Here is a 22,143-nt window from a genome sequence, read left to right on the forward strand (position 1 = left end):
TCCTGGAACAGACCGGGCTGAACTCTGGGTCCAGAGAGTCTCTGGAAAGGGGAGCGGGGCAACCCAGAACTGACCCCGACATTCCGGTTATGTTTACTGAGGGGTGGGGGGAGTGAGACAGAGAATCGTTCCCTGTGTCTGGGGGTGGGGGGAGTGAGACAGAGAATCGCTCCCTGTGTCTGGGGGTGGGGGGACGTGAGACAGAGAATCGCTCCCTGTGTCTGGGGGTGGGGGGAGTGAGACAGAGAATCGTTCCCTGTGTCTGGGGGTGGGGGAGTGAGACAGAGAATCGCTCCCTGTGTCTGGGGGTGGGGGGAGTGAGACAGAGAATCGCTCCCTGTGTCTGGGGGTGGGGGGAGTGAGACAGAGAATCGCTCCCCGTGTCTGAGGGGTGGGGGGAGTGAGACAGAGAATCGCTCCCTGTGTCTGGGGGGTGGGGGAGTGAGACAGAGAATCGCTCCCTGTGTCTGAGGGGTGGGGGGAGTGAGACAGAGAATCGCTCCCTGTGTCTGAGGGGTGGGGGGAGTGAGACAGAGAATCGCTCCCTGTGTCTGGGGGTGGGGGGAGTGAGACAGAGAATCGCTCCCTGTGTCTGGGGGTGGGGGGAGTGAGACAGAGAATCGTTCCCCGTGTCTGAGGGGTGGGGGGAGTGAGACAGAGAATCGCTCCCTGTGTCTGAGGGGTGGGGGGAGTGAGACAGAGAATCGCTCCCTGTGTCTGGGGGTGGGGGAGTGAGACAGAGAATCGCTCCCTGTGTCTGGGGGTGGGGGGAGTGAGACAGAGAATCGCTCCCTGTGTCTGAGGGGGTGGGGGGAGTGAGACAGAGAATCGCTCCCTGTGTCTGGGGGTGGGGGGAGTGAGACAGAGAATCGCTCCCTGTGTCTGAGGGGTGGGGGGAGTGAGACAGAGAATCACTCCCTGTGTCTGGGGGTGGGGGGGAGTGAGACAGAGAATCGCTCCCCGTGTCTGGGGGTGGGGGGAGTGAGACAGAGAATCGCTCCCCGTGTCTGGGGGTGGGGCGAGTGAGACAGAGAATCGCTCCCTGTGTCTGAGGGGTGGGGGGAGTGAGACAGAGAATCGCTCCCTGTGTCTGGGGGTGGGGGGGAGTGAGACAGAGAATCGCTCCCTGTGTCTGGGGGTGGGGGGGAGTGAGACAGAGAATCGCTCCCCGTGTCTGGGGGTGGGGGGAGTGAGACAAAGAATCGCTCCCTGTGTCTGGGGGTGGGGGGGAGTGAGACAGAGAATCGCTCCCCGTGTCTGGGGGTGGGGGAGTGAGACAGAGAATCGCTCCCTGTGTCTGGGGGTGGGGTGAGTGAGACAGAGAATCGCTCCCTGTGTCTGAGGGGTGGGGGGAGTGAGACAGAGAATCGCTCCCCGTGTCTGGGGGTGGGGGGGAGTGAGACAGAGAATCGCTCCCTGTGTCTGGGGGTGGGGGGAGTGAGACAAAGAATCGCTCCCCGTGTCTGGGGGTGGGGGGGGAGTGAGACAGAGAATCGCTCCCTGTGTCTGAGGGGTGGGGGGAGTGAGACAGAGAATCGCTCCCTGTGTCTGAGGGGTGGGGGGAGTGAGACAGAGAATCGCTCCCTGTGTCTGGGGGTGGGGGAGTGAGACAGAGAATCGCTCCCTGTGTCTGAGGGGTGGGGGGAGTGAGACAGAGAATCGCTCCCTGTGTCTGGGGGTGGGGAGAGTGAGACAGAGAATCGCTCCTGTGTCTGGGGGTGGGGGGAGTGAGACAGAGAATCGCTCCTGTGTCTGGGGGTGGGGGAGTGAGACAGAGAATCCCTCCCCGTGTCTGAGGGGTGGGGGGAGTGAGACAGAGAATCCCTCCCCGTGTCTGAGGGGTGGGGGGAGTGAGACAAAGAATCGCTCCCCGTGTCTGGGGGTGGGGGAGTGAGACAGAGAATCGTTCCCCGTGTCTGAGGGGTGGGGGGAGTGAGACAGAGAATCGTTCCCCGTGTCTGGGGTGGGGGGAGTGAGACAGAGAATCGCTCCCTGTGTCTGGGGGTGGGGGGAGTGAGACAGAGAATCGCTCCCTGTGTCTGGGGGTGGGGGGGGAGTGAGACAGAGAATCGCTCCCTGTGTCTGAGGGGTGGGGGGAGTGAGACAGAGAATCGCTCCTGTGTCTGGGGGGTGGGGGGAGTGAGACAGAGAATCGCTCCCCTGTGTCTGGGGGTGGGGGGAGTGAGACAGAGAATCGCTCCCTGTGTCTGAGGGGTGGGGGGAGTGAGACAGAGAATCGCTCCCTGTGTCTGGGGGTGGGGGGAGTGAGACAGAGAATCGCTCCTGTGTCTGGGGGTGGGGGGAGTGAGACAGAGAATCGCTCCCTGTGTCTGGGGGTGGGGGGGAGTGAGACAGAGAATCGCTCCCTGTGTCTGGGAGTGGGGGGAGTGAGACAGAGAATCGCTCCTGTGTCTGGGGGTGGGGGGAGTGAGACAGAGAATCGCTCCTGTGTCTGGGGGTTGGGGGGGAGTGAGACAGAGAATCGCTCCTGTGTCTGAGGGGTGGGGGAGTGAGACAGAGAATCGCTCCTGTGTCTGGGGGTGGGGGAGTGAGACAGAGAATCGCTCCTGTGTCTGGGGGTGGGGGAGTGAGACAGAGAATCGCTCACTGTGTCTGGGGGTGGGGGGAGTGAGACAGAGAATCGCTCCCTGTGTCTGGGGTGGGGGGAGTGAGACAGAGAATCGCTCCCTGTGTCTGGGGGTGGGGGAGTGAGACAGAGAATCGTTACCTGTGTCTGGGGGGTGGGGGAGTGAGACAGAGAATCGCTCGCTGTGTCTGGGGAGTGGGGGGGAGTGAGACAGAGAATCGCTCCCTGTGTCTGGGCAGTGGGGGGAGTGAGACAGAGAATCGCTCCGTGTCTGGTGGGAGTGAGACAGAGAATCGCTCCCTGTGTCTGAGGGGTGGGGGAGTGAGACAGAGAATCGCTCCCTGTGTCTGGGGGTGGGGGGGAGTGAGACAGAGAATCGCTCCTGTGTCTGGGGGGTGGGGGGAGTGAGACAGAGAATCGCTCCCTGTGTCTGGGGGTGGGGGGAGTGAGACAGAGAATCGTTCCCGTGTCTGGGGGGTGGGGGGAGTGAGACAGAGAATCGCTCCCTGTGTCTGGGGGTGGGGGGAGTGAGACAGAGAATCGCTCACTGTGTCTGGGGGAGTGAGACAGAATCGCTCCCTGTGTCTGGGCGTGGGGGGGAGTGAGACAGAGATCGCTCGTGTATGGGGAGTGAGACAGAGAATCGCTCCTGTGTCTGAGGAGTGGGGGGAGTGAGACAGAGAATCGCTCCTGTGTCTGGGGGTGGGGGAGTGAGACAGAGAATCGCTCCTGTGCTAAATTGAGGAACAATGTGCAAGCGAGTTGTTGTGATCTGGAACGCGCTGCTGAAAGGGCGGTGGAAGCAGATTAATAGTAACTTTCAAAGGGAATGGCTAAACACTTGAAGTGGAAACTTTGCAGGGCTCTGGGGGGGAAGAGCGAGTGGGACTAATTGGAGAGGTTGTTCAAAAGAGCCAGCAAGACACGATGGTAGCGAATGGCCTCTCTGTGCAGTAAGACTCTATGACTCCTCCATCGGAGGGCACGATGTAGTGGGGTATTAACTGGGGAAGGATGAAGAGGTTATGGACAGGATACAATTACCACAGCACCCCGCTCAACACCTGCACGTGGCACGAAGCTGAAGACCAGGGGTCAATACCCCCGGCAGCCCATGCCCGAGATACCTCAGCCCACTTAGATGGGGTTCTGAATATCAGCGAACCTGGGACTCTGAAATTTTAAAATAATTCTTGTGTTGTGGGTGTCGCTGGCGAGCCACCATTTATTGCCCATCCGAGTTGCCAGGGAAGGTGGCGGTGAGCCGCCTTCTTCCTGAACCGCTGGTCGCGGGTTTGATACAAACTGACTGACCACTTCAGAGGGCGGTTAGAGTCAATGATGTTGGTGTGGGACTGAGTCACCTATAGGCCCAGACGGGTAAGGACGGCAGGTTTCCTTCCCTGAAGGACATTAGTGAACCCGCTGGGTTTTTACGACAATCCGACAGCTTCATGGTCACTCTTACTGATCCCAGCTTTATTATTTCCAGATCTTTAAAAACTGAATTCAAATCCTCAAACTGCCGCGGTGGGATTTGAAGCCACGTTCTCGGGGTTATTAGTCCAGTTACAGAACCACTGCACTGCCGAGCCTTTCAATGTACGGCTCACCCACACCAGGTTTATAGTCACTGTAATCATCAAGGAATCTTATTTCTCTCTCGCCTCCCCCTACCAGGTGCAATCATGTTTATCTCCACATTGGCTCTTGGAGTCTACATCAAGCAGGATGAGCAGAAGAGCAACCACACAACCACCCATAATGTTTCCATTGTGGACAGTCACCTTTCAACAGCTGAACATCTACTTCAAGACAAAATGGCACAATGGCTAACCTTCATACCTCTAATCAGTATCATGGTTTACATATTCGGTAGGTCCCACTGCGAGTGTTTGATGGGACAGTGTAGAGGGAGCTTTACTCTGTATCTAACCTGTGCTGTACCTGCCCTGGGAGTGTTTGATGGGACAGTGTAGAGGGAGCTTTACTCTGTATCTAACCCGTGCTGTACCTGCCCTGGGAGTGTTTGATGGGACAGTGTAGAGGGAGCTTTACTCTGTATCTAACCCGTGCTGCGCCTGCCCTGGGAGTGTTTGATGGGACAGTGTAGAGGGAGCTTTACTCTGTATCTAACCCGTGCTGTACCTGCCCTGGGAGTGTTTGATGGGACAGTGTAGAGGGAGCTTTACTCTGTATCTAACCCGTGCTGCGCCTGCCCTGGGAGTGTTTGATGGGACAGTGTAGAGGGAGCTTTACTCTGTATCTAACCCGTGCTGCACCTGCCCTGGGAGTGTTTGATGGGACAGTGTAGAGGGAGCTTTACTCTGTATCTAACCCGTGCTGCGCCTGCCCTGGGAGTGTTTGATGGGACAGTGTAGAGGGAGCTTTACTCTGTATCTAACCCGTGCTGTACCTGCCCTGGGAGTGTTTGATGGGGACAGTGTAGAGGGAGCTTTACTCTGTATCTAACCCGTGCTGTACCTGCCCTGGGAGTGTTTGATGGGACAGTGCAGAGGGACCATTAACACAGGTGATTGTGTTGCTGTAGCCAGGACAGAGGGTTCAAATTCCCAAGAGCATCAAATTAAAACATGCAGAAGTTGGGAATTGGATGAAAGGTCAAGGACATGATTCTCACCAAAGGGTGATGGAGATGTGGAGTAGGTTCCGAGGGCGATGATCGAGGTGGACAGCATAAATGGGTCCAGGAGGGAGTGAGTGAGGAGGCAGGTTCGCTGGGGGTGAGAAATGTCTAAAGCGATGGGCTGACTGGGCCTAATGGTTCTTCTGCAGTTCCTAAAACTGGGTTTGCCAAATGCCTCAATGTGGTTGAAGACTTTGTTTCCTTTTGCCCTGCGCACAGGCTACGCCCTTGGCTGGGGACCAATCACCTGGCTGCTGATGTCGGAGATCCTTCCAATCAAAATCCGCGGTAAGGTGTCAGGCATGTGTGTCGCCGTCAGCTGGATCACCGCCTTCATCCTGACTGAGTGTTTTTTGCCAGTGAAGGTTTGTTTGCTTTAGGACACCTGTGCGTACAATCCGCTGGCTCTCGGTCCCTGGGGTCCCCCGAGGGCAGGGAGAAATTTCCAGGATTTTTCTTCCCATGAATTGGCCGAAGGATTTTTGCTGCCTCGCCCAGGAGATAACAAGGCTGCTTTTGGGCAGGGTGCGATAGGAACAGGAGGAGGCCATTCAGCCCCTCGAGCCTGTGACACAGGAACAGGAGGAGGCCAGTCAGTCCCTCGAGCCTGTGACACAGGAACAGGAGGAGGCCATTCAGCCCCTCGAGCCTGTTACAAAGGAACAGGAGGCCCTCGAGCCTGCTACACAGGAACAGGCCATTCAGCCCCTCCAGCCTGTTACACAGGAACAGGAGGAGGCCATTTAGCCCCTCGAGCCTGCTACACAGGAACAGGAGGAGGCCATTCAGTCCCTCAAACCTGCTCTGCCATTCAATCTTAACTGCACTGACCCACCTTTGCTCCATATCCCTCGATACCCTTAAGGTTATGCCCTATTGTTCTGGACTCCCCCCATCATCTTCCATACTTAAGGGAATACAAGCCTAGTCGATGCAACCTGTCCTCATTGTGTCATCCGTGGCTCAGTGGGTAGCATTCTGGCCTCTGAGTCAGAAGGTCGTAGGTACTTAGTCCCACTCTCGATACGGGAGCACAAAAATCTAGGCCGTCACTCCCAATGCAGTGAGTGAGGGAGCGCCACACTGTCGGAGGGGCAGTACTGAGGGAGCGCCGCACTGTCGGCGGGGCAGTACTGAGGGAGCGCCGCACTGTCGGAGGGGCAGTACTGAGGGAGCGCCGCACTGTCGGCGGTGCCATTTTTCTGATGATACGTTAAACCGAGGCCCCGTCTGCTCTCTCAGGTGGTCGTAAAAGATCCCATGGCACTATTTTAAAGAGCAGGGGAGTTCTCCCCGGTGTCCTGGCCAATATTTTCCCTCAACCAACATCACTAAAAATCAGATTATCAGGTCATTATATATTGCTATGTGTGGGAGCTTGCTGTGCGCAAATTGGCTGCCACGTTTCCTACATTACAACAGTGACCACACTTTGCTGTAAAGCAGAGGTTGTGAAAGTCGCTATATTAATACAAACCCCTCTCAATTTAACCCTTTTAGCCCCAGTATCATTCTGGATGGGCTGTAAGGGTTAAAATTTGAAAGGTACTGATGAAAGTCGGTGAGAGTCCATGCCTTCAGGAGAGGTGAGGGCAAAAGAAGAGGACAAAATACATGACTTAAGAAGCTTTGCTTTTGCAGGATTCCTTTGGACTAGCTGTCCCCTTTCTGTTCTTCACTGTGATATGCGTCCTGTGTATAATATTCACCGCCATCTGCATTCCCGAAACAAAAGGGAAAACCTTGGAGCAAATTGAAGAGGAGTTCTGGAAACCGAAGGCCCACATCAGTGATGACTACACTTGACATGGGAACTGGACTTTGAAAAGCTGAAGATTAACAGATCACGAGCACCTTGTCTCACTCTGCTCCTGCAAGGGCAGACTAACCCTGAACTACAAGGAGTATTTTTACACTTTTCTTCCTCAAACTCACCTGGTCCAAAGGGAGGCGAGTGTGTATGCCCCACCCTCCAATATCCCTACACTGTCCCATCAAACACTCCCAGGGCAGGTAGTGTCGGGGTAGAGCCAGTGTCCGTGTACAGTCTGTGGAGGGAATGGGTGTGATGGGCTGAATGGTCTTTGCTCCTTCACTAATACCAAACAGAGGGTGTGTGACTGTCGGACCCACCGCTGGTATTTATACACCAGGCCTACGACTGGTGACCGACAGTCCTAATCTTTCAAAGCTGCTTTTCACGAACTAAATTACATTCCAACAAAACTCAGATCTCCCAAACTGTGAAACGGTTTTACGTGATATGTAAATCTACAGAGTACATTGTCGATTCAGACTGTAAATGTTTGGGTCTTTGTATAGAACGCGATGTAAATCTGTTATTGGTACAAAATGAAACATATCTGAATAAATATAAACCAACAGTGTCCTCACTTTTTACCAAATACATGGAATAACCAGGACCCGGGAGGCTGGAATCTAATCCAGGGGTTCGGGGGGTTTATATATAGAATAACAGATACCCGGGAGTGAGTTACAGGCTGGAATCTAATCCAGGCGTTCGGGGGGTTTATATATAGAATAACTGATACCCGGGAGTGAGTTACAGGCTGGAATCTAATCGAGGGGTTCGGGAGGTTTATATATAGAATAACAGGTACCCGGGAGTGAGTTACAGGCTGGAATCTAATCCAGGGGTTCGGGGGGTTTATATATAGAATAACAGATACCCGGGAGTGAGTTACAGGCTGGAATCTAATCCAGGGGTTCGGGGGGTTTATATATAGAATAACAGGTACCCGGGAGTGAGTTACAGGCTGGAATCTAATCCAGGGGTTCGGGGGGTTTATATATAGAATAACAGATACCCGGGAGTGAGTTACAGGCTGGAATCTAATCCAGGGGTTCGGGGGGTTTATATATAGAATAACAGGTACCCGGGAGTGAGTTACAGGCTGGAATCTAATCGAGGGGTTCGGGGGGTTTATATATAGAATAACAGGTACCCGGGAGTGAGTTACAGGCTGGAATCTAATCGAGGGGTTCGGGGGGTTTATATATAGAATAACAGGTACCCGGGAGTGAGTTACAGGCTGGAATCTAATCCAGGGGTTCGGGGGGTTTATATATAGAATAACAGGTACCCGGGAGTGAGTTACAGGCTGGAATCTAATCCAGGGGTTCGGGGGGTTTATATATAGAATAACAGGTACCCGGGAGTGAGTTACAGGCTGGAATCTAATCGAGGGGTTCGGGGGGTTTATATATAGAATAACAGGTACCCGGGAGTGAGTTACAGGCTGGAATCTAATCGAGGGGTTCGGGGGGTTTATATATAGAATAACAGGTACCCGGGAGTGAGTTACAGGCTGGAATCTAATCCAGGGGTTCGTATATAGAATAACAGATACCCGGGAGTGAGTTACAGGCTAGGATTGAACCTACTGTGAATGGCTCAGTGCCGTGGCAGACAGTGAACATTGAACACAAAAGTCCTTACCTGATACTTTGAATCTCTCCTCGTGGTAAATCGGCTTTTTGTCTATTGTGCCCGAGTTGAATTTTTTAAACTTAAAAATTTCTATGATGCTGTAACTCCCTTCCAAAAAGAGGCAAGAGAGGGGCGGAGTAAAATCATTTTTATTTCACAGTAAATGGTCATAAATGTGTGCTTCTACAAACAGACTTTTAAATAATTTCTGGAGGACAAAGTGCAGAAATTGAGTGAGCCCCAGCACCGAGAATGAGCGACCCCCCCCCAATCCCCGTTAGTGTGTGGCTACCACAGATACATAACTGGGGGCAGGAGGAATCTCTCCCGGAGATTCTCCCACTTCCCCAGGGGAAACCCCCGACCAGTTTGAGCATAAGCAGATTTTTCCGGCGCACGGCCGGTGGAGGATCTCCGGTGGAGAGGGAGCTGCTCCGGGGAATTTCCCGGACTAAGTCTCAGTGACTGAGATGCTCGTCTCATGATGCCAGTGTCCCCGGACTGTATTCTACCCGAGGAGATTTAGGGCAAGTGCCCTTTTAGCTCCCCAGACTCACAATACGCCCCATTAGGAGAGTGGGACACTGCAACTTGCCATCTCCACACCAAGGAGCAATCCCCCCCTCAGACACTCCACTGCCTGAACTCCTCCAGGCTCCAGTTTGGGTATCACAGACTTGAGACTGAAAACAAGGGCATATAAAGTAGCCAAATCTAGTGGGAGGATAGAAGATTGGGAAGCATTTAAAAGCCAGCAAAGAATAACTAAAAGATTAATTAAGAAAGGGAAGATAGATTATGAAAGTAAACTAGCAAATACCTGGGATGGCAGGAATGACGTATGAGGAGAGATTGTGTCGATTGGGCTTATACTCGCTGGAGTTTAGAAGAATGAGAGGGGATCTCATCGAAACCTATAAAATTCTGTCAGGCCTGGACAGACTAGATGCAGGAAGGATGTTTCTGATGGCCGGGGAGTCCAGAACCAGGGGTCATAGTCTAAGGATAAGGGGTAAGCCATTTAGGACTGAAATGAGGAGGAATTTCTTCACCCAGAGAGTGGTGAACCTGTGGAATTCTCTGCCACAGAGGGTGGTGGAGGCCAGTTCATTAAATATATTCAAGAAAGAGTTGGATATATTTCTTGAGGCTAAAGGGATCAAGGGATATGGGGAGAAGGCAGGGACAGGGTACTGAATTTGGATGATCAGCCATGATCTCATTGAATGGCGGAGCAGGCTCGAGGGGCTGAATGGCCTACTCCTGCTCCTATCTTCTATGTTTCTATAAAAACAGATAGCAAGAGTTTCTACAGTTATATAAAAAGAAAAAAAAGAGTGGCTAAAGTGAATGTTGGTCCCTTAGAGGACGAGACCAGGAAATTAGTAGTGGGGAACATGGAGATGGCAAAAACGCTGAACAAATATTTTGTATCAGTCGTTACAGTAGAGGACACTAAAAATATCGCAACACTGGACAAACGGGGCTATGGGGGGGGGGGGGGGGGGGAGGAGCTAAACACGATTAAAATCACTAAGGAGATGGTACTCGGTAAGATAATGGGACTTAAGGCGGATAAATCCCCTGGACCTGATGGCTTACATCCTAGGGTCTTGAGAGAAGTAGCGGTAGGGATTGCAGGTGCATTGGTGGTAATTTTCCAAAACTCCCTGGATTCAGGAACGGTCCCAGCCGATTGGAAAACTGCTAATGTAATGCCCTTATTTAAAAAGGGAGGTAGACAAAAGGCTGGAAACTATAGACCAGTTAGCCTAACATCTGTGGTTGGTAAAATGTTGGAGTCCATTATTAAGGAAGCAGTAACAGGACATTTGGATAAACATAATTTAATCGGACAGAGTCAGCATGGTTTTATGAAGGGGAAGTCATGTTTGACAAATTTGCTCAAATTCTTTGAGGATGTAACAAACAGGGTGGATAAAGGGGAACCAGTGGATGTAGTGTATTTGGACTTCCAAAAGGCATTTGACAAGATGCCACACAAAAGATTACTGCACAAGATAAAAAATCACAGGATTAGGGGTAATATACTGGCATGGGTGGAAGATTGTCTATCTAACAGAAAAGAGAGTTGGGATAAATGGTTCATTCTCGGGTTGGCAATCAGTAACTAGTGGTGTTCCGCAGGGGTCAGTGCTGGGACCCCAACTCTTTACAATCTATATTAACGATTTGGAGGAAGGGACCAAGTGCAACATATCCAAGTTTGCCGACGATACAAAGATGGGAGGGAAAGCAGTGAGTGAGGAGGACATAAAAAACCTGCAAAAGGACATAGACAGGCTAAGTGAGTGGGCAGAGATTTGACAGATGGAATATAATGTTGGAAAGTGTGAGGTTGTGCACTTTGGCAGAAAAAATCAAAGAGCAAGTTATTATCTAAATGGAGAGAAACTGCAAAGTGCTACAGTACAAAGGGATCTGGGGGTCCTGGTGCATGAAACACAGGTTAGTATGCAGGTACAGCAGGTGATCAGGAAGGCCAATGGAATATTGGTTTTTATTGCAAGGGGGATGGAGTATAAAAGCAGGGAAGTCTTGCTTCAGTTATACAGGGTACTAGTGAGGCCACACCTGGAATACTGCGTACAGTTTTGGTTTCCATATTTAAGAAAGGATATATTTGCTCTCGAGGCAGTTCAGAGAAGGTTCACTCGGTTGATTTTGGAGATGACGGGGTTGACTTATGAGGAAAGGTTGAGTAGGTTGGGCCTCTACTCATTGGAATTCAGAAGAATGAGAGGCGATCTTATCGAAACATGTAAGATTGTGAGGGGGATTGATCGGGTGGATGCGGGGAGGATGTTTCCACTGATGGGTGAGACTAGAACTAGGGGGCATAATCTAAGAATAAGGGGCTGCCCTTTCAAAACTGAGATGAGGAGAAACTTCTTCACTCAGAGGGTAGTAAATCTATGGAATTTGCTACCTCAGAGAGCTGTGGAAGCTGCGACATTAAATAAATTTAAAACGGAGATAGACAGTTTCCTAGCTGATAAGGGAATTAGGGGTTACGGGGAGCAGGCAGGGAAGTGGACGTGAGTCTAGGTTCGGATCAGCCATGATCCTATTGAATGGCGGAGCAGGCCCGAGGGGCTGTCTGGCCTACTCCTGCTCCTACTTCTTATGTTCTTATGAGTCCAACTCCCTGAGGCTGCCAGGACTTGCACAGATCCCGTCCGCCATCACTCCCTCCAGCCAATATTCTCCCCTCCTCGCCTGAAAGCACCAACTCTCGGTGGGAAGGAGATGACCAGGCACTGAATACGCTTCAGTCCCTCAGCCTAGTGTCCATTCCCTGTGAGAACCGAGAGACCGTGAGTATTGGCAGGACACGAGAGGGCTGCCGGGCGGGAGGGGTGGAAATCACAGCCATGCCCAATCCTGTTCTCACCCAATACACACGCGCACTTTCCACAATGATCAGGAACAGGAGTCCTGGGTGATTTTCTCCCCTCCCTAGCTCAGAGACACCAGCTGTAGCCCCCACGCTGTTGTCCAGTCGAGACCGGTTAACTCATGGGAGAGGCAACCTGGGACCATTCTGGTCTGGTCTGTTTAAAGTTAGCACAGTTTAAACGAATACCAGGGCACGTTCTCCTAGGATAGCCCCAGTGGCGATGCTGGGAACAGTAACGTTACACCACAAACTTGTAACATTTGCATACTGAATTATCATTGGTCCACAGGCATCTGTAAGGAATACCTATTATATTCACATGTGATCACATGCTGAGTTGTCATTGGCCTGCAGGCATCTGTAAGGACTGCTATTGTTTTGGAGGACCCAGGGGTCCTAACTCCATCTTGTCCACACGGTGCTGTACTGTTGTGAGTCAGATCAGACCTGATGCTTCATTAAAAGAGTTTAAACTGTAATACTCCATTGTCCTGCAATTTATTACTTTTGTACAAAGTGTGCAAAACAAGACATGGTGTCAGAACAGGGATTTGAAATGGACATCGTTGGAGCTCCCTTACCTCGAATGAATTGGGAATCTTTGAACTTACATAGAGAATGGTGCAAGTTCAAGCAACACGTGGAATTGATGTTTTCGGGTCCACTGAAAAGCAAAGGGGAGGAAGAAAGATGCAGCTACCTACTCCTGTGGATCAGAGAAAAAGGGAGCGACATTTTTAACACATGGTCTCACCGCGGATGAAGCAAAGGTACTGAAAAGTTATTTTGACCGTTTTGAAGCATATGTGATGCCCAAGACAAATACGATATTCGCTAGGTACAAGTTTCAGGAGAAAGTACAAGGAGCTAGTGAGTCATTTGAACAGTTCGTGACTGAGTTAAAACTGCTGGTAAAAGACTGTATATGCAGATAAAGATGAGATGGTCAGAGACCGCATCGTGTTTGGAGTACATTCAGCTAAAGTGAGAGAGAAACTTTTGAATGTTGGGTCCGGGCTAACGCTGGACAAAGCTATGGACATAGCTAGATCGCACGATATAGCCCAAGCACAGTTGAAAACCATAACCGGCGCCACGAACAGCTCGCGTGAACAGACAGTGCACGCAGTTAATAGACACACACCAAAGAACACCGCCCAGAGAGTGTGTGTTTCAGAGTTCTAAAAATGAGCGACAGACATAAAACGCTTCAAAAACTGTGGATATTGTGGAAACAACTGGCATGGGGAAAAGGAGTACTGCCCTGCCAAAGGAAGGCAATGTACTAAATGTGGTAAACGGAACCACTTTGCTAAATTTTGCAAGACTGTTTTCGGAAAAGCAGTACACACAGTGAGTGACAGCCAAATGCCAGAGAGAGAGCCAAATGCAGAGGAACTGTTTATTGATTCTGTGTCACAGAAAAAACAGATTTCAGAGACTGAGCAAGCCTTTGCCGATACTGAGATAGGAAAACAGGGCAAAGAGCTTAAGTGTGAACTAGACACTGGATCTCAGGTTAATGTAATTCCTCTGAGTGAGTATCACAGCTTGAAGGATGAGTGTGAGCTACAGCCCACCTCACGCAGACTGACAAGCTATGGGGGTGAGCAGCTCATTGTAAAAGGCACATGCGTGATGAAATGCAAGTACAAAGAAAGCGACATGATGTTGGACTTTTACATTACTGACACTCAAGCACCTCCAGTGCTAGGTCTAAAGGCATGTTTAGACATGGACCTCGTCAAGCTAGTGCTATCATTGACAGCACCAGTTGAGAAGCAGACAGTCATGGAGGAGTTTGCTGACATTTTCAAAGGGATCGGACTATTCCCAGGTGAATGCACTATTCACCTTGACCCAGCAGCAACCCCTGTGGTTTGCCCACCGAGAAGGCTACCCCCTGCTCTACGTAGTCGCCTGAAGGAGGAGCTACAGAGCATGGAGAATACAGAAATCATCGTCCGGGAAACAGAACCGACAGAGTGGGTCAACGCGTTAGTAGTGGTTGAGAAACCACGTACAGGCAAGCTCAGAGTCTGTCTCGACCCCAGAGATTTGAACAAGGCTATCAAACGCCCTCACTACCCTCTACCAACGCTAGATGACATCACACCCAAGCTAGTGGGAGCACGTTACTTCAGTGTAATGAACGCACGATCAGGATACTGGACTATCAAGCTCACGGAAGAGTCATCTAAGCTAACAACGTTCAACACACCATTTGGACGCTACCGATTTCTGCGTTTACCATTTGGTCTTATCTCAGCTCAGGATGAATTCCAGCGGAAGATCGACGAAACCTATGAAGGCCTCGACGGAGTAGTCGCAATCGTAGACAACATCCTCATCTATGGCAGGAATAGAGAGGAACATGACAGGAACCTCCGTGCGATGCTACAAAGATCACGGGAGAAAGGTATCCGGCTCAACCCCGTGAAAAGCATAATCGGATCCACCGAGATCAGTTATTTCAGGCATCACCTCTCAACTGATGGCATTAAGCCGGATCCAGAGAAAATCTCCGCCATCAAGAAGATGGAGCCGCCGAAGAACCGCGCAGAGCTAGAGACAGTACTAGGCATGGTTAACTACTTAGCCAAGTTTGCCCCGAGCCTCTCCGAAATCAACGCACCCATGCGTCAGTTGCTCAATCAATCCAATGAGTTCCTGTGGGACAAACAACATGACACAGCATTTCAGAAAATGAAAGACCTAATCACCAGAGAACCAGGACCAGTTCTTGCCTACTTCGACCCCAACAAAGAGCTCAGACTACAAGTGACGCGTCAAAGTACGGACTAGGTGCAGTATTACTGCAAGAAGGAAAGCCCATCGGCTACGCTTCCAGATCTCTCTCAGTGAAATCAACTATGCTCAAATCGAGAAAGAGCTATATGCAATTCTGTTCGGATGTAAGCATTTCCACCAGTACGTCTATGGCCGACAAGTCACTGTGGAATCCGACCACAAGCCCCTCGAGTCAATCATGAGGAAACCACTAGCCGCAGCCCCACCAAGGCTACAGAGAATGATCCTTCAGCTACAGAAGTATGACTTCACCATCATTCACCGTCCAGGCAAAGACATTCCTGTCGCAGACACGCTCTCCAGAAAGTCTCTTAGCTACCAGGACAGCAGCCTCAGTGAAGGCATGGATGTGCAGGTACACGTGGTGTACAACAGCTTACCTGTGAGTGACTCAAAACTGAAGGAGATCCGAGCAGGAACAGAGAAAGATGCACAACTCACACTGCTGAGCAAAGTCATACATGAAGGATGGCCTGAGGAAAGGAGGAAATGCCCTCAGAGCATATCTGAATTCTGGAACCACAGAGACGAACTGTCACAAATCAACAGAATCGTCTTCAAAGGGGAGAAAATCATCATTCCTACCAGTCTCAGAGAAGAGATGTTGACAAAAATTCATGCTGGAGCTTTCTGCCCAGGTGGGACAGTTACAGGCCCGTGAACAGGAGCTCACTACAATGCTGGAGCTTTCTGCCCCGGTGGGACAGTTACAGGCCCGTGAACAGGAGCTCACTACAATGCTGGAGCTTTCTGCCCCGGTGGGACAGTTACAGGCCCGTGAACAGGAGCTCACTACAATGCTGGAGCTTTCTGCCCAGGTGGGACAGTTACAGGCCCGTGAACAGGAGCTCACTACAATGCTGGAGCTTTCTGCCCCGGTGGGACAGTTACAGGCCCGTGAACAGGAGCTCACTACAATGCTGGAGCTTTCTGCCCAGGTGGGACAGTTACAGGCCCGTGAACAGGAGCTCACTACAATGCTGGAGCTTTCTGCCCCGGTGGGACAGTTACAGGCCCGTGAACAGGAGCTCACTACAATGCTGGAAGGAAAGGACAAAGATATGGTGGAAGCTACCAATCACATCATGGATCTTACAGCTAGGTTTAAAACCTTAGAAGGTGCACTGCGAGAAGCCAGGCTAAATGAGACAAACGCAAGAAAAGAGGTGCATGACTGCAAACAGCATTCAAAGAGACTAAGACATGAAATCTGCATGCTTAAGGATGAGTTAGATGAAGAAAGGGAAGAAATGATTTGCCTTAAACAAGAAAGGCAGTATCGAGGAAATGAGCTCACTTTAGCAGTTGAACAGGAGAAGAGGAAAGATCAGATACTGGAGCTGGCAAGATCAAAACAGGAGCGAGCAGACACTGAACTGCATGGTCGTCAGCTGCAAGCAAGTGCATGCAAAACGTGTACAGAGACAGCAACACCAAAAGAGATACTATGACAGGTCAGCTAGACTACTGCCGCCGCTGCACAATGGAGAATCTGTCAGAATCCAGGAGCATGACTACTGGAAGCCTGCAGTCGTCATCCAGCCAGCTGACACTGAGCGATCGTATCACGTCCGCACCCCAGAAGGACAGGTGTACCGCCGCAATCGCAGGCACCTCCTGAACACCAAGGAACAACACCGTCATTCCGACAAGAGGATCAGTTCAACAGAGTGTGATGAACAGAGCAATACACAAAACACATCATACTTACCTGAACTGTTGACCAATTCAGGAGCATGCTCAGTTCTATACCACACAAGGTCAGGACGAGAGGTCAAGCCTAGAGTTATCCTTGACTTGTGAACTGTCAAAGGGTGAAGGCGGATCGCTGCCCTAAAAAAAAACTGTACATCGTTATTGAAACGTTGAGATGTTTTCAGTGCTAGTTAAATGTTGAGTTTACTTATATGTTGATGCTACTGAGAACATTATGTAGAAGAAAGGTTCAAAAGTAATGCATAACATTTTTCTTTTAAAAGGGGATGTAACATTTGCATACTGAATTATCATTGGCCCGCAGGCATCTGTAAGGAATACCTATTATATTCACATGTGATCACATGCTGAGTTGTCATTGGCCTGCAGGCATCTGTAAGGACTGCTATTGTTTTGGAGGACCCAGGGGTCCTAACTCCATCTTGTCCACACGGTGCTGTACTGTTGAGTCAGATCAGACCTGATGCTTCATTAAAAGAGTTTAAACTGTAATACTCAGTTGTCCTGCAATTTATTATTTTTGTACAAAGTGTGCAAAACAAGACAAAACTGAAGGGTAAAACCTCACGGTGACTAACCCACCACAACTCGAAATATCACAATGGGAGTCCTCCCAGCCCAGATCGCCGCGGTTTCAGCGGCCGCCAGTGTGTGTGTAACGGTTCTCAGTGAGGCTGGGGCCCAACAACGCTGCTCAAACCCATCAACAGGCACCGGAGCAAAACTAGCAGCCAGTAAATAAATTCCATCCCATCACAGACATTCCCCTTTGTTCTTTCCTCTCCTCCCCCCTTTCCCGGCCCCTGCACTTGCTTAAAAACCTGTTCCATCGCCAGCTTTTTCCAGTTCTGATGAAAGGTCATCGACCTGAAATGTTAACTCTGTTTCTCTCTCCACAGATGCTGCCCTGACCTGCTGAGTATTTCCAGCATTGTCTGTTTTTATTTCAGATTTCCAGCATCCGCAGTATTTTGCTTTTGTATAAATAAATAGGGTTCATCACAAGAGGTATAGAATATAAAATCCAAGAGGCAGTGATGGGTTTGTGTAAAACCTGAAGGCTGAAGTTGGAGGACTGTGTGCAGTTTGGGCTCCGCACTGTAGGAAGGATAGAGAGAGGAGAGAGCAGGAAATACAAATATAAAGAGAGACTTGGAAAAACTGGGGTTTGTCTCGTTAGACCAACACAGAGGTTACAAGGCGACATGATAGAAGTGTTTAGCATTATAAAAGGATGGGAAAGAGTGGATAATTGAGGGGCCATTGATGCAAGATTAAACGGAAGAGATTTAGAACAGAGCACAGGAGAAACCGCTTCACACAGAGAGTTGTGAGGCTGTGGGATTCACTCCCAGGGTTAGTGGCTGAGGCAGAAACGGTCAACGTTCCGGATTAGATCGGAGAGGGGGGGGTGAAGGGAGGTGGGAACAGGGCGGGTAAATGTGATTGGGACTATTTGCATTGTGTGGAGGGGGGCAATGCTGACCCGGCCTGGTGGGGCTGAACTTGCACTAACAGAGCGCAGAGATCCGACACAGTCACTCAACGTCAAACTATCTTTTTCCGCCAATTGCGCTCAAAGAGGAGTGTTCTTCAGCGCGCCTACTCCTCGCAACCTTGTGCTATTCCGCACTGTGGGGCTTCAGCAAGCTTTCTCGATTTGCCCCCACCCTGGTTAATTTAACCCACTCGACGCGTGGACGGTTACACATTATAACCTAGGATGGCACGCGGGCTGGAGCAGCTGCAATATCGAGGGCTTCACACGGCAACTGCCGCAGGAGTGAACCCTCCCGCTCCTCTCCTGTCCCCAGTACCTCACCCAATTGACCACTGCCCTCCTATACAGCGAGTGAGAGTCGGCTATTGAACTGTGGTGGGCATCGCAACCAAACTAAATCCTCCCCTCACCCGACATTCATGCGTGCAGATTCCAGCCTGGTGAGGGGCGGGGCGGGGCGGAGCGGAGGGGAATCACTGGATAGTGATGAGGAGCAAGAACTCTCTCCCTACCCCTTCCTTTGGCCAAGATCAGCAAACTCACTCACCTACCTGCTGAAAGATCACCCGAGCTCCCCCACCCCCTCTAAACCAGCATTACTCCAGATTAGATTTAAATCTGGAGATTGCGAGCTCGAGGGGATCGGGATTCGGTTCTGCTGGTGGCTGGTGTTGAGGGAGATTGCCTGGATCGAACCGCACTTTGTACTGATGTGCTGTATTTATTTCAGTGCAGGTTACAGGAGACGCAGGGTATAGAGAGAGTGAATCATTCCTGCACCTCCCCCTCCACCACACAGACTGGGCAGGATCGCCCTGTAAACGATTGCAAGGGTCAGACATGGTTTCCTACCACATCACAGAAGGGTAATTTTCTCTCTAAATAGCACTAATACCGTAATTATAAAACACAGAACATCTAAACGCGCTGCTCGAACCCAGTCACTTCCAACTCCAGACCATGCACAGTAAATACTTTTATCTAAACTAACTCCGGGGAGTGTGTTTGAGGCCAGTGTTTGATCCACAGCACCCCCCCCCCCCCCCCCCAATTTGGATACTTGGTGAAACTCCTGTGGTAACCCGATTGGAAGCCAAGCTTATAAATCTCAATTAGACGGGAAGATTTACCAACTGGTGCTGTCCTCATAACCAATGCTCCCTCTAATTTGTTTCTTGTGCGCGGTCCCTTTAACTGGCTGCGCGGCCCGTTTAAATTCCTGCGCCGGTGCAGTTTCTCCCGTGTGGAAGCCGGTGAGCGGCCGGCGCGGGACCGCCGAGCGGCCACGCAGCTTAACGGGAGCGTTGCTCATAACCTGTTCATGCCAAACCCGTGCGCTCCAACAGCGCAGATGTGATACCACAACAAACACCTGCATTTATCCGGCGCCTTTAACGTAGTAAAACGTCCCAAGGCGCTTCACAGGGAGCGATTATCAAACAAGTGCACTCATGACAACAGCACCAGTCGGAAGATCTTCCGGAGTTTCTAAATGTCACACAACGCTCCCGTCCCACTGCAGCCTAACTTACTTCCGGGTGTCCATTTCACAGCGTAGAACTCGCACTCGAAGGAAAGTCTACTTTTTAAATCCAGCTAATTATTTACTGATGTCAGTTATCAGGCTGTCCCAGGCCATGGGTTGGATGCAGCAGTGAACGGTCCCTCTGCATTCGCCCCTCTTAATCGCCAACAATCAGCCCCTTGTACAATCAAAGAAAATTAACATTGCTGTTAGACGTACAGTTCAGGTCACTTTGGTGCCACACTTGGCTGTCTGTTAGGGATTGAGAGCAGGTACGACAGGCATGTGCAGCCCTTGCACAGGAAGAGCTGGACGAGAGGAGCTGGATCACAACTGCTCCCAGTGGGTCAATCAAACTACTAAAGCTAAAGGGATATGGGGAGAAGGCAGGGACAGGGTACTGAGTTTGGATGATCAGCCATGATCGCATTGAATGGCGGAGCAGGCTCGAGGGGCCGACTCCTGCTCCTATCTTCTATGTTTCGATGTTTTACTGTGTGAAGCACAGGGGGCGGGGGATGGGGTAGAGAGAGCAAGCCCAGTGTACTTTTCACTTTTCAACTAATAGACAAAGACACCCCCGGCCCCAGATTTAAAGAGCTGTAAACAGCAGCAAGTTCAACGTTAAACGGCGCTTTAAGACACGGACAGAACAGCGGCAGCAGTGACCTGTAATACAACAGACACTGCAGACGCTCCCAGCTACATCTGATCCACACTTTCTCAACATAATTCGAGTTACAACCGCACCAGTTGTGGTCACAATACAAAACAGTTGTCAAGCACCGAGCGATTTACAGGCAGCAACTCGACCGGCCACAGCTCCAAACAAAAACCCACATAATTGTGGCAAAGTACCAAAAAAAAACGCTATCTTTAAAAAGAGCTGTTTGTTCCATGTGCAATTGAAACAGAAACTAAGAGCCCATCCAGTTCGACCCTCTCCGCAGTGCATGGATTAGACAGAGATATGGATAAAGCTCCACCGGTTTGTTAACCTGCAGCTGTGCGCTGGGAAACCAGTCATGGTCCTTTTATTGCGCCGCCGTCTCGCTGCTGATCGCTCCCGGCAGTTTTTCCTCATCGGTCATTTTCCGGTCTTGGAGCCTGGCGTACGAAATGGCATCGCCCCTTCGGGGGAGGGAGAGAGAGAGAGAGAGAGAGATGGGCAGCATTAGCAAGCGTGCAGCATAAGTACAAATCCTGCTTTCGCGGCCACAGGTAGACGGTTAAATGAAACATCTCCAGTGGCCAAGCGACTCAACCAGTTTGCCAGGGTTTAAAAAGACCCAAATCTCCACTGGTTTATTTATAACTCACAGCGAGAGGAGGTTCACACTCCCTCCTATTCCTGGTCACCTGCGCCATGAAACATCCACGGGGGACCTCTCATCAGAAGGAGGCCATTCGGCCCATCGGGCCTGTGCCGGCTCTTTGAAAGAGCTCTCCAATTAGTCCCACTCCCCCCTGCTCTTTCCCCACAGCCCTGCACATTCTTCCCTTCAAGTATTTCTCCAATTCCCTTTTGAAAGTTATTATTGAATCTGTTTCCACCGCCCTTTCAGGCAGCGCATTCCAGATCACAACAACTCGCTGCGGAAAAAAATTCTCCTCATCTCCCCTCTGGTTCTTTTGCCGATTATCTTCAATCTGTGTCCTCTGGTTACCGACCCTCCTGCCACTGGAAACAGTTTCTCCTTATTTACTCTATCAAAACCCCTCATAATTTTGAGCACCTCTATCAAATCGCCCCTTAACCTTCCCTGCTCTAAGGAGAACAACCCCAGCTTCTCCAGTCTCTCCACATCACTGAAGTCCCTCATCCCTGCGACCATTCTGGTCAATCTCCTCTGCACCCTCTCCAAGGCCTTGACATCCTTCCTAAAGTGCGGTGCCCAGAATTGGACACAATACTTCAGCTGGGGCTTCACTCAGTGTTTTATAAAGGTTCAGCATCACTTCCTTTATTGCCACCGACACTAAATACCGGATGTTGTACGAGAGGGGCTTCTCCCGCTGATTGGTCAGTCCCATGGTAACCCAGGGAGGCTCAACACGTGCGCGCCAGAATACGCACCGTCAAGTAAAGACCCATTTCCTTTCTTGTGCTGGGAGTATGGGGTCCACAGCCGCTTTCTACTACCACGCCCGAGTGCCTCAGACAAGGAGTGCAGGCAGGCTATTCAACTGCAAGGGCATCGCGACCAACCCTACCCCACCCTACCCCGGAATACCCGCATGGACACACCCAGACATTTGTAGATCAGTTCGAGAAGCCGACCACTACAGTGGCGAATAGCAATTTTAACTGAGTATTGACACCAGTGTCAGCCAATGAGTTGGGAGGCGGGGCGGGATTTACGGCAGGACTCATCAGTCTATTTTACAGCAGAGTCTACTTAAACAGCGCACTACAGCAAACAGTCTACAGAGTCTATTTAAAAACCGCACCACAGCAAAGTCTACTGACTCAGCAAACAGAGT

General features: G+C 50.6%; 2 protein-coding genes across 4 annotated transcripts in view; one reads left to right on the forward strand and one right to left on the reverse strand.

The window, feature by feature from the left end:
- The window catches only part of LOC147101559 (solute carrier family 2, facilitated glucose transporter member 6-like), a 25,771-nt gene extending 17,864 nt beyond the window's left edge, over window positions 1–7,907 (forward strand). The window contains exons 7-9 of the mRNA XM_085965127.1: window positions 4,131–4,462; window positions 5,454–5,599; window positions 6,876–7,907. Coding sequence (XP_085821253.1) covers window positions 4,131–4,462; window positions 5,454–5,599; window positions 6,876–7,040 — 643 coding nt within the window. The 3' untranslated portion in view covers window positions 7,041–7,907. The remainder of the gene's footprint in view (window positions 1–4,130; window positions 4,463–5,453; window positions 5,600–6,875) is intronic.
- The window catches only part of cacfd1 (calcium channel flower domain containing 1), an 81,309-nt gene that overhangs the window by 41,148 nt on the left and 18,018 nt on the right, over window positions 1–22,143 (reverse strand). Inside the window, exon 6 of one of the 3 annotated variants that reach the window (XM_085965215.1) lies at window positions 20,658–20,790. In XM_085965215.1, coding sequence (XP_085821341.1) covers window positions 20,694–20,790 — 97 coding nt within the window. In that variant the 3' untranslated portion in view covers window positions 20,658–20,693. Of the gene's footprint in view, window positions 1–8,820; window positions 20,791–22,143 lie in introns of those variants that run through there. The other 2 variants (XM_085965216.1, XM_085965214.1) reach the window with 2 other exon arrangements.

Source organism: Somniosus microcephalus, chromosome 23, assembly GCF_052327205.1.
Source record: "Somniosus microcephalus isolate GS21.2 chromosome 23, FLI_Smic_1.0, whole genome shotgun sequence".
Taxonomy (NCBI): domain Eukaryota; kingdom Metazoa; phylum Chordata; class Chondrichthyes; order Squaliformes; family Somniosidae; genus Somniosus; species Somniosus microcephalus.